Genomic DNA, 13,103 nt, shown 5'->3' with positions numbered 1-13,103 from the left:
TGCGTCCCGGGCGCGTCTCCACCGGCCTGCGGGGACCCTAGAGCAGGACGTGCCTGCCTCGCCCCGTCCTTCCCGCCACGGCGCTGACAGGGCCAGTGTCCGAGAGTGACCTCCCTGCCAGGGTCCTGCACCCCAGGCCCACTGTCCGGTGGAGTGAGCCTTCATTAAGCTTCGTTTACACCAGTGGTTCCCAGCGTGGGGCGCACGCCCCACAGGGGGGCAACTGGATTGTTCAGGGGGGCAATTCGAGAATGAGTTATTCACAGTGAACTTTGTGCATTTCTTATGGCTCTAGGGGCCTCATATACAGTCTATAAATATATATTGTGACATATGCATGCATTTCAGTTCTCTATTATGTGTTTGAAACTTTATTTCCTATGTTTCCATACCACTTCACATTATTATTTTTTTCACAATTTCTTAGTGGTTTCTTCCTCAGGACGTCCACTGTCCTTTCGTGCTTTTATTTTTCTCTTTCACGGCTGCCGTGTTCTTTGGAAGCTTGTGTAGACCAAGTTCATGGCCCTTTAGGCTGCCTCCCCGTGAATAGGGGTTCACTTTTTGAATGATAAGAATTCTATGTCACGGAGGAAGGGGGGCTTCAGGATTTTAGAGGCTTAGGTGGGGCGTGGCCAAGAAAAGGTTGGGAACCACTGGTTCACACGGATGGTCACAGGAACACAGGAGCAGGTGCTCAGCCCGAGGCGCCTGCTCCCACTCCGACGCTCTCACAGGATTGGAATCAGCTGGGGGGCTGCTTCGAGTGGAACTCCAGCCTCCGAGCAGGAAGCCACTGGCAGGATGTCTCCCAACCCAGTGATCAGCAAACTGCGGCTCGTGAGGCACATGGGGCTCTTTGGCCCCTTGAGTGTGGCTCTTCCACAAAATACCGACTTTTGCGCAACACATACAGTGCAATTGAAACTTCGTGGCCCGTGTGCAAAAGTCGGTATTTTGTGGAAGAGCCACAGCACTGTACGTGTTTCAACTGCACTGTACGTGCGCGCCCGCACGTGGTATTTTGTGGAAGAGCCACACTCAAGGGGCCAAAGAGCCGCATGTGGCTCGAGAGCCACAGTTTGCCGACCACTGTCCCAGCCTGACAGGCCCCGGCTGACATTCTCCCTATCACCGCGCCCATAAGCACTCTCACTCCCCACTTCCCAAGTGAGAGACGGCACCTGGGCCACCCAGGACACCTGCCTGAGGCCCTGGGGTGTCGGGGGGACTCCAGCCTGAGGCCCTGGGATGCGGTCGTTAGGGAGGGAGCTCCTGAGCGATCACTTCCGCTCCGTGGCGAGTCCCCTGTCTGGATGCATTAGAGTTTTACTGAGCAAGTGCTGACGGGCTCCGTGATCACAGCTAATGGAGTGGATCAGGGAGGAGAAGTTAAGCCGAAAGGCTCTCTGGCTCCTGCTGTTGCAAGTCAATCAGCGGGTGAAGAGGAGTGAACGGGAGCCTCTTCCTGGGCAGCACCCCCAAACCTCCAGGACCCCGAAGCCAATGAGGGACACGGACAGGGCAGCCCAGTCACCCCTCGCCCCACACGAGCAGCAGGTCTGCGTGTCAGGACCCTCATCCTAGGAACACGGCTCAGGTGGACCCTCCCAGGTGGCTTCTCAAATCAGCCGCGGGAAACCCCGGTGCAGAATCACACTTAGAACAACGACTCCAGTGTTCCCCCCAAATGCTTCCCATCCCCGTGTTTCCCCAAAATGCTGGCCCCCAAACACGGGGATGGGACAGGGTCCAAGTGACACTCACCACCACGTCCGTCCTCATCTTCCCGAAAGTCGTGATCAAATGGGCATAATGATAATCTTCCATCTGCCGCAAAATCGCGGTCATGCAAGCCACGAAGTTTCCCTGCAGAGGAATCAGAAGACACAGTTAGACGGGGCGGGGGGCAGGGTGGGGGGTAGCGGGGAGAACACACCCTTGGGAAAAGGGGGTATCAACCAGGAGTCTGGGCTGGAACCGGCAGCGTGAAGCCGCCACATCTGCCACCCCTGGCGGCCACCAGAAGGCGAGTGGTCACTCCACCCTCACAATCTTTCTTTTCTTTTTCTCCCCCCCTCTATTCCTTTCTCTCTCGCTGCATTAAATTAATGCTTCCTGACCAGGGGTGGTCCAGGCTGGAAAAACAAGCTTTAAGTATTTTTGTATTAAACAGACAGAAGTTAGAGACAGGACTGCAACCACCACCTCCTCTGCCTGTGCTCTTGGTCACGGCTGCCCTGACCGCAGATGTGTGCGAGCCCTTGACCTGGGGCCGGGCACACGGAGGCCTTTCCTTCCCCAAGTCCCGCCGGCGCCCCCTCGGAGGCAACCCCTCCCGCTCACAATGAATTACGGCCCCGCTCTCCTCCACGAGAGGAATGTGAGGAGCGTGGGCTCCGCAGAACGTAAAGTGGCGACGGGAATCTCTCAGGGTGGACAGGGCTGGGGGGAAGGAAAAGGAGGAGGAAAAAGGAAACCGACAAACAAAATCAAGACCCGGAGAAGCCAGGGGCTGAAGCAGTTAGCAGATGGAGGCAGCCAGCATGTATGCGGCGGTGTGTGTGCACATGTATGTGTGCAGGTCTGTGCGTGTGCATGTGCATGTGTGTGCACGCAGGTCTGAGCACGTGTGTGCAGGAATGTGCATGTGTGTGTGTGCAGGGATATGCTTGCACATGTTTGTGTGTGCAGGTGTGTCCATGTGCGTATTTGTAGCTGTGTGTGTGTTGTTGTTGTACAGGTCTGTGTGCATGTGTGTGTGCGCACCTATCTGTGCATGTGAGTACACATGCAGGCCTGTGCATGTTTGTGCGTGCGCCTATGTGCTCACGTGTGCACATATGTGTTCATGCGTGCAGGCCCATGCATGTTTGTGTGTGCGGGTGTGTGCATGACTGCATTTGTGTGCATGCATTGTAGGGGATTTATTTGGCAGGTGGGCAGGCAGCTAAGTGGTCCCATTGCCATTGACTGCCATGTATCACACTTTGGGGTTCAATGGCTAACAACATCTTAAAAGCCTTCCTTGCTCTTCAGTATTTCATCCTAAATTAATGACATTTTAAGAAACAGAGGACATACATTTTCTCCCATTAAACCAGTACAAGTGCAGTAAAATTATAGGATGAGAAATACTTTCAGACATGCCTTAATTCTGCCTTATTAAATGAGTTCCCAAATTGCATTCTTTTACGAACTCTACTTTTACAAGCAGTATATCTGAATGCCTAAATGTCTTCTGCATTAATTTGAGATTCACTCTCTGCAGTGAAATGCTGAAGTCCAATCTTGTTCCAATTCATTCTGCATCTGCACTACACACACATGCTTCCCAACGAGTCGTCCGCGGGTGCATTCCATAAATTGAACAAATACAGTGATGATAGGATGGTGCCTTCCATTTGCCCAGAAATGTAAATTATTTGTGAACAATAATAATTGCTGAGGTTTAGATTCCAAGTTGGGGTTCAGAAAAAGAGCTCACTAATGTGTTTTCCACTGGAGGAATGCGTTCTGACATGGCAAAATGTCTATTTATGAATATAAACTTTTTAAAATCCTCACAGGAGGATATGCTTTTAATGATTTTTAGAGAGAGAAAGGAAGGGAGAGAGAGAGAGAAACATCGATTGTTTTCCTTTCATATGCTCCCCGACCGGGGATTAAACCACAGCCTAGGTATGTGCCCTGACCAGGAATTGAACCTGCAACCTCCTAAGGTATGGATGATGCTCTAGCCACCTGAGCCACACAGCCAGGGCCACAGACTCTCAAGATACATAAATACTTGGCCTCCCGTTCAGTTCAAGAGAAGCCGCCTTTGCAACTTCTCTGCGCTATGAGATGGGGTCATGGTCTTCATAACCTCACATGTTGATCAAGTATAACGAGGCCGTCGGAACCACGGCCCATCAACACCCCACAGTCTCTGTGGCCCCATCTGATAGGCCGTGACCCTGAGCTGCTCCCTCTGAGAGAGTGAACGGCTACAAGGCGTTGCTTAGCAGCCCCACTCGATCCTTCCCTCTCATCCGGAGGCACATGCGAGAGTCCTGAGAGCTCCGAGGCCTCTGCTGGTGGCCCCCGGAGGCAGGGACCCGCTGTCCCGCCCCTGCAGGCGGAGAGAACGCTGGCCGAGGGAGAGGAAAGGTAAGGGCCGCCATAGATCATGCCCAGCTTCGGCGCTGATGGAGGGAGCTGGCCATGACCTGGACTCCGCCCCCGCCCCCCTAGGGGAGCTTTTCTAGAGCAAGAGGAGGCCCCTGTTGGCCTCAGTGCCCCTCACACGGGCTCACGTTCATTTTCATGTGAAACAACGGCGACTCGCACTCTACAATCACCTACGTCACAAGCCAGCTGTGTCCGAGCAGAAGCGATATATGAACTGAACTTGAAACACCCAGTTCAAAGCAGAAAAGCCAGAGCTCAGAGCGGACTTGAGGATGCCGAGGGCACGGGAGTGGGGACGCGGCCGTTCTCACCCGAGGGGCAGGCGGCCTGGGTGCTGAGCGACCCCCGCGAGGCCACGGCGGGGAGCGGCCGCGGTGCAGAAAATGACACACTAACGATAAGGGAGCGATTTCCATAGAGCAAGGCCCGGGAGGCGCCCGCGGCCGGTCGGGAAGTCTGCACGGTGGGCGAGGACGTCAGAGAGAAGGCAACCCAAGGGCCTTAGCAAGGATGGGGGCCACTAAAGGAGCCCCGGGAGAGGGGCCGAGACGGCCGTCACAGGCAGAGGTCGGAAGGCCGGGCGGGGCAGACTGCTCTTCACTTAACCGGAGGGAATGTTCCAGAAGGATCCGTACTGTTCAGTCCTTCTAAGAAGAAGCGAGTCTTGCAAGTTCAGCTCTTTTCTAACCTGAACCGATGGACCTGCTGGGCAAGGGGCAAGGGGCCAGGTAACACGCCCAGAGCGGCGCCTCCCGCTCTCTGCGATGGGCCCATCCCCGGCGCCAGGCTTTTCAGGGAGAAAACACCGGGCACCTTGAAGCTTTCCCGCCATGTGGCCCCACGGCGGCGCGAGGGCAGCTAATGCAGCAGCCACGGAAGCGCGTTTGACGCCGATTACAGACTGGAAGCAGAAATGGGAGAACTGTGAAAAGTTTTTGTTTGTTTTTAAAATATATTTGTATTGATTTCAGAGAGGAAAGGAGAGAGAGAGAGAGAGAGAGAGAGATCAATGCTGAGAGAGAATCACTGATTGGCTGCCTCCTGCACACCCCGCACTGGGGATGGAGCCCGCAAACCGGGCCTGTGCCCTGACCGCGAATCGAACCCTGACCTCCTGGTTCCTCGGTTGCCCCCAAACACTGAGCCCTGCCGGCCGGACATGTGAAAAGAAAAGTTTTATTCTGCAGGCTCAGAAAACAACATGACTGTGTGTGGCTTTGCATTGATTTATTTGAAATGCATTTAGAAGTCAAATGAAGCTTTTACTTCACACAACGGGGAGGTTGGCAGCTCAGCTGGTGGTGGGCGCCCAGCCTCCTCCTCGAACCTGAGCCTGGGCGCCGGGTCCCCAGCCCCCAGGGCTGAGCAAAAATGAATAAATAAATAAAACTCAGGCATTTTCCTTACGACTTCAAAGCAATGCCAAGCAGGGGCAGGGACGGCCGGGTGCGGCTGCAGGAGACTTAAAATTCAGGACACAGGATGCCTAATAAACAAAAATTGTGAACTTCATTAGCAATCAAAGATGAAGATGACGCCGCGTTATTTGCTCGCCAAAATAGCAAGAAGCGCCCAGGTGAGGAGGCTGTTGGCGAGGGTGCGGGCGCTGAGCGCTCTCACGCACCGCTGGTGGGAGCCCAAATTGCTGTAACCTTTTTAAAAAGTGATTTAGCAATCGCTTCGAAAAGTCTTGGGAAAAAGACTCAGCTCCTCCGTAATTCTACTTCTCAAATACACCCAAGTCGCAATTTGAAATCGGAAACTTTGTGCCAAAGCTGTCCATCGCATCGCTGGGAGCATCTGCGTGTCCGGCAGCAGGACCTGTGCACACAGGGTGATGTTGGGTAGGATTGCAAGATAAACCACTGAAGAGAGAGTCCACTCGGATCTCAGATGAGCAGACAAAAACAAGGGGGTCCCAAATACTGCAATGGAAGCACCACACGGGAGATCCGGCTACTAAAAATCTATGTGTTGTTCGGCCTGAACCAGGAGGTCACGGTTTAATTCCTGGTCAGGGCACAGGCCCAGGTGGTGGGCTCGATCCCCAGTTGGGGACCTGCAGGAGGCAGCCAATCAGTGATTCTCTCTCACTACTGATATTTCTCTCTCTCTCTCTCTCTCTCTCTCTCTCTCTCTCCCTTCCTTTCCCTGAAATCAATAAAAATATGTATTTTTTAAAATCTATGTGCTATTTACTGGAGTTCAGATCGAACCTGGTGTCCTGTATTTCTCATTTGCTAAATCAGCAACCATACCAGAGTGTTGTGATAAAAGAGTATTCCAACGTTAAAACATTAAACGTTAACCATGCAAATATGAAGTAGTTTCCTAACACGAGAAAACGCTGGGAGAACAAACCTGGAGATGATCATCTGTACATTCCACAGAAGAACACAGCACAGGAAAAAACGAAAAGAAGAAACGACTAGAGAAAAAGACCCCAGAGAGTCATCAGGGGCGGGGGAATGAGCCCAGATTACATTTATAAACCACAAATCTGTTCATATTTTATAAGGGAGCCTGAGAGACAAAGATCTCACCTGGCAGCAAGTCCCCCCGTTCCTACTCCCTTATCCTCAAAAGTCTCCTTCTCAGGGCTCCCCTGTCCACGTGGGCCTGGTCACTGCTTTGCACAGCCCCTCCGGCCCGGGGCTGGACTTGCCTCTGAGCACTCCTAGATGCGGAGTGTCAAACCTGTTTGGGCTCCCAGTACAGTGGGCCGGTGGACAGCGAGAACAGAGGCCAAATAGAAAGGAAGACAGACAGAGCTGAGCTCATGAAGAATGGAGGACAGGAAGGACTGAGTGAGAATAGGGAGAAGGGAGGACAACAAAAGTCTCCTTCTCAGGGCTCTCCCGTCCACGTGGGCCTGGTCACTGCTTTGCACAGCCCCTCCGGCCCGGGGCTGGACTTGCCTCTGAGCACTCCTAGATGCGGAGTGTCAAACCTGTTTGGGCTCCCAGTACAGTGGGCCGGTGGACAGCGAGAACAGAGGGCAAATAGAAAGGAAGACAGACAGAGCTGAGCTCATGGAGGACAGGTAGGACTGAGAATAGGGAGAAGGGAGGACAGAGAGAACGCTGGGCAGGTGGGAGGAGGTCAGGGAGAAGGAGGACAGAGAGAACGCTGGGCAGGTGGGAGGAGGTCAGGGAGAAGGGAGGACAGGTGGTGAAGCAGGGGACACCTGTGTGTCAGGCAAGTGAACATAAGACGTCACTGCAGGGCACAGAGGCAAAAGGTTAAAGGAAGGATGGGGTTAGGAGAATGGGAATCGAGGGTGAGACCTACCGTCCCACAGTGTCTGTGTCAGCTTTGCTTGGTTGAAGGTCTCAGAGTGCGTATGAAGTAGAAGGGAAAACCCCAAGGAACGGCCTTCCCAGCCCTGAGGGGCTGAGTGAGCGCGTTTCCCCGACAAAGGCAGACCTGGCAGGTGCCTGAAGGGAGGGGACGGCCTTGCCCTGGTACATCATCACCCAGACAGGATGTTCCCTGGGGTCCCGGAGCCCACACTCTGCTGGGGGCGCGCACCCTCTCTCTGGGACACGGGCAGAGAGTTTAACTCTCTGAAGTGCTCCACATGCCAGGGGCTTGGGGGAAGCTCCAAACCCCCAAACCTGTGGGAGCTGCCACCAGGGACCCTGGAGCCCCGAGTCTGGAGGGCAACACGGGTCTGGATCAAACAATTCCACCCGTTGAATCGGGGACGCCCTCCAGGGCTGTCAGTGAAGTTGTACTAAACATGCTTCCACCAAGGCAAGTACTTGGAAGAGGAACTCTCCTTGATACGGGGAAAGGTCAATATATTGATGAAAACAAACCAACCTCCTAATCGTCATTAAAAAGTAAAGAAAAGGGAACCCTCCCGTGGCATTTGCAATATATCGCTCAAGGAAGCCAGGCAGGAACTGTAGTCAGGGGGGAAGATGTATGAGTTGGTGATTCCGAATGACTTTCACTGGGTGGGGGTTGGGGGAGGGGGTAGCATTCAAGCCAAAGAATCCATAGTGGAAAGCAACCCTATGAGGTTGGACAGGAGGGGGATGTAGCTGAGGGTCCAGTCCTCCACTTAAAAGGCAGATGGGACTTGAAATAAATCCCCGGACAGTGATTTAAGTTTGTGGTACGGATGCGCCGAAAGCCCCGGAGGGCACAAGACCTTCGTTTTCAAGAGAAAAGGCCGATGGCGACACGTTCAAGGGCTGGGCGGCTGTACTTGGCAAGGGTATTGCTCTCGCTGTTAATTCAGTACTCGGCTAAGCACAAGGCAGAATAAAGAGGTGAGTCAGGTTCCCCTGTTAAAGCGGAGGTTCTTGGAAAGCTGAGCCCTGTGCTCACGCACATCGTCTGAGCGCACTCGACTTTTCCCAGAAAATCAGTCCCTGGTAGCACCGAGCCTATTCTGTTCCCTTTCTCCCTTAAGGATAAATGCAGTTCCATGATGTTCTCCAATGCACGGTTAATTTCTACTCATTCAGTTTCCAAAATATTGCAATTCCTGTTTTCATAAAGGACCATAAAGTATAAAAAGTGTTTGTGAAAGTAAACCACAAGAAATTAAAAGCAGAATGGTCGATCAGCTACACTAATGTCGTCTATTAGCGCTTTTCAACTACTAGCAATGAAATTAACCCTAAAACTCAAACGGAGTGCTTGCTGGAGTTCAGGGAGTACTAGTGTTTTATATCATTGCAGACAGTACGAGGAAAGAAATCTAATTTTAAAACGAAATCAATTACCATTTTACAGTGGCAGTAACTGTAGGAAGACGTTTATGGGCCAAATATACCGAAAGGGCTTGTTTGGATCTGAAGGTACCCAGAACAATTATTTGGTACTTATTCAATGTAATACATTAAAAACACATTCACTTTGCTGTGAAAATAAAAATAAACAATCAAGTTTTATATATACAATTATACTTTATGGCATAATGAGGAATATGTCTTTATATGCAACTTCTTAAAATAATTCATTTGTTGCTAACCAAGTAAAGCAGAAATTTTATATTTTTCATAAACTCAGTAAATAATATTAGCGCCTTAGAGAATTTAGAATCTTCGAAGTCTTCCCCCATGATACACAGTATCTTTAAGTATACTGTAATAGAAACAAGAGTAACTCAATGTTAATACAATTTTACCATGGGAGGGAGGATCAATATGCCTTCACTTTTTTTTTTTAAACTGACTTCTGTCCATAAAGAACATTATTGACATCAGAGCTACAGATTCAAGCTGAAACTCCTTATTGAATGAAATGAAACTCCTCTATATGAATCATAAAAAAATCCTGTCCACAACATCATTTATATTGGATGGAAGAGTTGGTAAAGAGGAAACCATGTCACATGGCAGGTGTTAAAAATTAAATTAATAAATCATAGAGAAGATATTGAAATAGGAGGTTATTGTATAACTAGAGGCCCGGTGCATGAAATTTGTGCATGGGGGGTGGGGGTTGGGGTCCCCTCAGCCAGCCTGCACCCTTTCCAATCCAGGACCCCTTGGGGGATGTCAGACTGCCGGTTTAGGCCCGGGGATCTGGCCTAAACTGGCAGTCGGACATCCCTTTCACAATCCTGGACCGCGGGGAATGTGAGCATCACCAAAGTCCTCAAAACCACGGGGATTCAAATATTCTCCGCTCTGTGGCCCCAGAGTGCCATGCTGCCCTGCACAGGTGCACCAGGAGCCGGGGGCCCCGGCTGGGAGGAGAAGCGCCTCCCTTCGCTGGACTCAGCTCACAGCTACTCTCCTCTTACCGACCCAAAGCACAGAGACTGCAGTTATCCCAGCCCCGATGGCAGTTCCTGGAAAAGGCACCCTCCTGAATAGACCGTGGTGGTGTGAGGGTAAACGCTAACTACTCGGGCAGAGGTCCTCCCCACCCTCACGATTAAGAAAGAACGCCAAGGGAAGCACTACAGTTAGACTAGGGCAGTGGTCGGCAAACTCATTAGTCAACAGAGCCAAATATCAACAGTACAATGATTGAAATTTCTTTTGAGAGCCAAATTTTTTAAACTTAAACTATATAGGTAGGTACATTGTTATTAACTTAATTAGGGTACTCCTAAGGCTTAGGAAGAGCCACACTCAAGGGGCCAAAGAGCCGCATGTGGCTCGAGAGCCGCAGTTTGCCGACCACGGACCTAGGTCATGGGATAGTATTCGTAGGAAGCATTTATACACAAATATATACTTACCCAGTGATACAAATCCCGCGATACAGTAGAAGGAACTGATCAAAGGGGAGGGAGGGCACACACTACCGAAGCTCAAGACTTAGGATAAAACTAGGTATCCAGACAATGTGGCAAACGCACAGACACACAGATGACAAACTGACCACACTCACACGATTGGGCTCACCGATTCTCAGCAAAGGTGCCCAGAAAATTCAGTGAGAAAAAAACGTATATCTTGTCCACAAATGGTATTTTCAAATGGTTCACTGTGACACTGTTTTGAAAAGACAGGGAGAGAAGGAAGGGAGGAGGGAGGGGCGGTCCATACCTCACACCACACACAACAGTCAACTTCAAGTGTATCACAGGCCTAAATGCAAACCATGAAACAACAAAACTTCTAGAAGAAAAACACGGGAGGAGCCCTTGTGACCTTGGGTTGGGCATAAGTTTCTTAGGATAAAAATAAAAAAAAAGAGCATGAAACATACAAGGGAAAAAAAGATAAATCCTACTTCAAAATGAAAAACGTTTGCTCTTTGAATGACATTGAAAAGAAATTGAAAAGGCAGACGTTGGAGGAAACATTTGGAAAATGCGTACCTGGCCAAGAGCTTGCACCTAGACCACAGAGAGAACTCGGAAAGCCAACGACAAAACAAACAGCCCGTCAAAAAACTGGCAAAACAATTCAATGGGCACTTCACACAAAAAGAGATATAAATGGCCAAGACACATGGAAACATATTCATTGGCAGTCGTCCCTAGAAAAATAATGCGAATTAAAACCACAATCAGATACCACTACAGACCTGCTAGAATGGCTGAATTCTAAAAAAAAAAAAAAAATGGATTCAGAGCAACTGAAATGCTCCTCTATTGCTGGTCTGAAGGTAAAACAATGCAGCCATTTGGGAAAGCAGGCCGTTTCCTACGTAGGGAACCCAGGGCTTACCTATGACCCAACCACCCTGCTTCTAGGCCAGGGGTGGGCAAACTTTTTGACTCGAGGGCCACAATGGGTTCTTAAACTGGACCGGAGGGCCGGAACAAAAGCATGGATGGAGTGTTTGTGTGAACTAATATAAATTCAAAGTAAACATCATTACATAAAAGGGTACGGTTTGTTTTTTTTTAGTTTTATTCATTTCGGCTGTAGTTTGCCCACGGCTGTTCTAGGCTGTTTCTCATGAGAACTGAAAACGTATGCCACACGAAGACCTCTACCAACAGCGCAGCCAGCTGCACTCACAATTGCAAACGGGTGACACCCTACCTGTCTGCTGTCGAGTAAATGGATCGAGCAACTGTGGGGCACGCAGAGGGGAAAAGCCCTGAGCGCTAAGCCAGAACTACCGACAAATGGCGGGGACCCCACGCTCCGCTCCAGCCAAGGAAGCCGGGCACGGAAAGGCCGCACCGCGTGCGGATTCGTGTGTGTGACATTGTGGAGATGGCAGCAACAGTGGCTGAGGGGAGGGGCTGGCTCGGAGGGACGCGGGGGACTTTCTGGAGGGAATGGACATATTTTAAATGTTGCTATCCGTGGTAGGGATGCAACTGTACATATCTGTGGAAATTCAGAACTAAAAAGTCTGATTTTACTATGTAACCTAGAACTAGATAGAGAGAAGACAATTTGAAAGTCACGAAATTCCCCGTGGGTGACAGCCAGCGAATACTGACATTTGAGTGGGTTGCTCCTTGCGCTGACAATAGCGAGACAGGCCGGTTTTAATCAAAGGGGGATCACGCTTTAATTACTGCGGCGGTGCCGACGGTTTTGTTACGAGGGAGTCCGACATGGTTGCATTTGTCTTCACATCTTTCCGGCGCACCCATGGCGATTTATTCTTCGCATGAACTTTAAAACCGCATTGTTGAGTTTGAAACCAGTCCCGCTGGAATTTAAATTGAGATTCCACTGAATGTCTACATTAATTAGGAGGCTCGTGCCATCAGCCTCGCGACTGCCCACACACAATGGTTCTCCGCTTGCCCGAGTCTATGTTCATGCCGTTCAGGCATATTTTGTGGTTTCCATCATCTGGACCTCAACTGGCTCTGGTACTGTTGTTCCTGTGGGGAGGATGGTTGCTGTTGGTTTTCCCAAAAAGACTGAAAATTTTCTCTATATTTTTATTTATATATTTTGGAAAACTATTGAATTTGAAAGGGGAATGGTCCGAAACAAATCAAAACAAGAGCTGTCAGTAATTTGGGGCTGTCCTCTCCCACCGCTGTCACTCTTACTTCAGTCAGGACACCATCAGCCTGTCCCTGCCAAGACAAGGTCAAGTTGGAGTGGTAACAGCCAGTGTCTTTGTTTTCTTAGAGATTTTAGTGGGCATGCCTTTAGGGCCTAATTTTTTAGGTTTATTTTTTTTATCTTATTGCTTATCCTATGTAACAAAAGCCTAATATGCTAAGTGTCCAGCCGTCATTCAACCAATCAATGCGCAATATGCTAATGAATCTAAGGCAGCTCAACCACTTGCTGTGACGTGCACTGACCACTAGCGGGCAGACGCTCCGACCGATAGGTTAGCATGCTGCTGGGGCCCAACTGATCGGGACTGAGTGAGATGGGCCAGGCATGCCCTGGAGCCCTCCTGCGGTCCCTCCCCAGCTGGCCAACCTCCCACATCCATCCCCGGCCCTGATCGGGCACCAGTGGGGTCCCTCAGCCTGGCCTGTGCCCTCTCGTAATCCAGGACCCCTCGGGGGATGTCAGAGAACC

The 13,103-nt window shown here is 50.5% G+C and overlaps 1 protein-coding gene across 1 annotated transcript in view; it reads right to left on the bottom strand.

Annotated features, from left to right (window-relative positions):
* Positions 1 to 13,103, bottom strand: part of DOCK1 (dedicator of cytokinesis 1) — a 264,303-nt gene that overhangs the window by 85,982 nt on the left and 165,218 nt on the right. The window contains exon 28 of the mRNA XM_014530148.1: positions 1,768 to 1,869. Coding sequence (XP_014385634.1) covers positions 1,768 to 1,869 — 102 coding nt within the window. The remainder of the gene's footprint in view (positions 1 to 1,767; positions 1,870 to 13,103) is intronic.

The sequence above is a fragment of the Myotis brandtii genome, unplaced genomic scaffold, assembly GCF_000412655.1.
Source record: "Myotis brandtii unplaced genomic scaffold, ASM41265v1 scaffold725, whole genome shotgun sequence".
Lineage (NCBI taxonomy): Eukaryota > Metazoa > Chordata > Mammalia > Chiroptera > Vespertilionidae > Myotis > Myotis brandtii.
The sequence above is the reverse complement of the archived record's forward strand: the minus strand, read 5'-3'. Positions and strand labels throughout refer to the sequence as shown.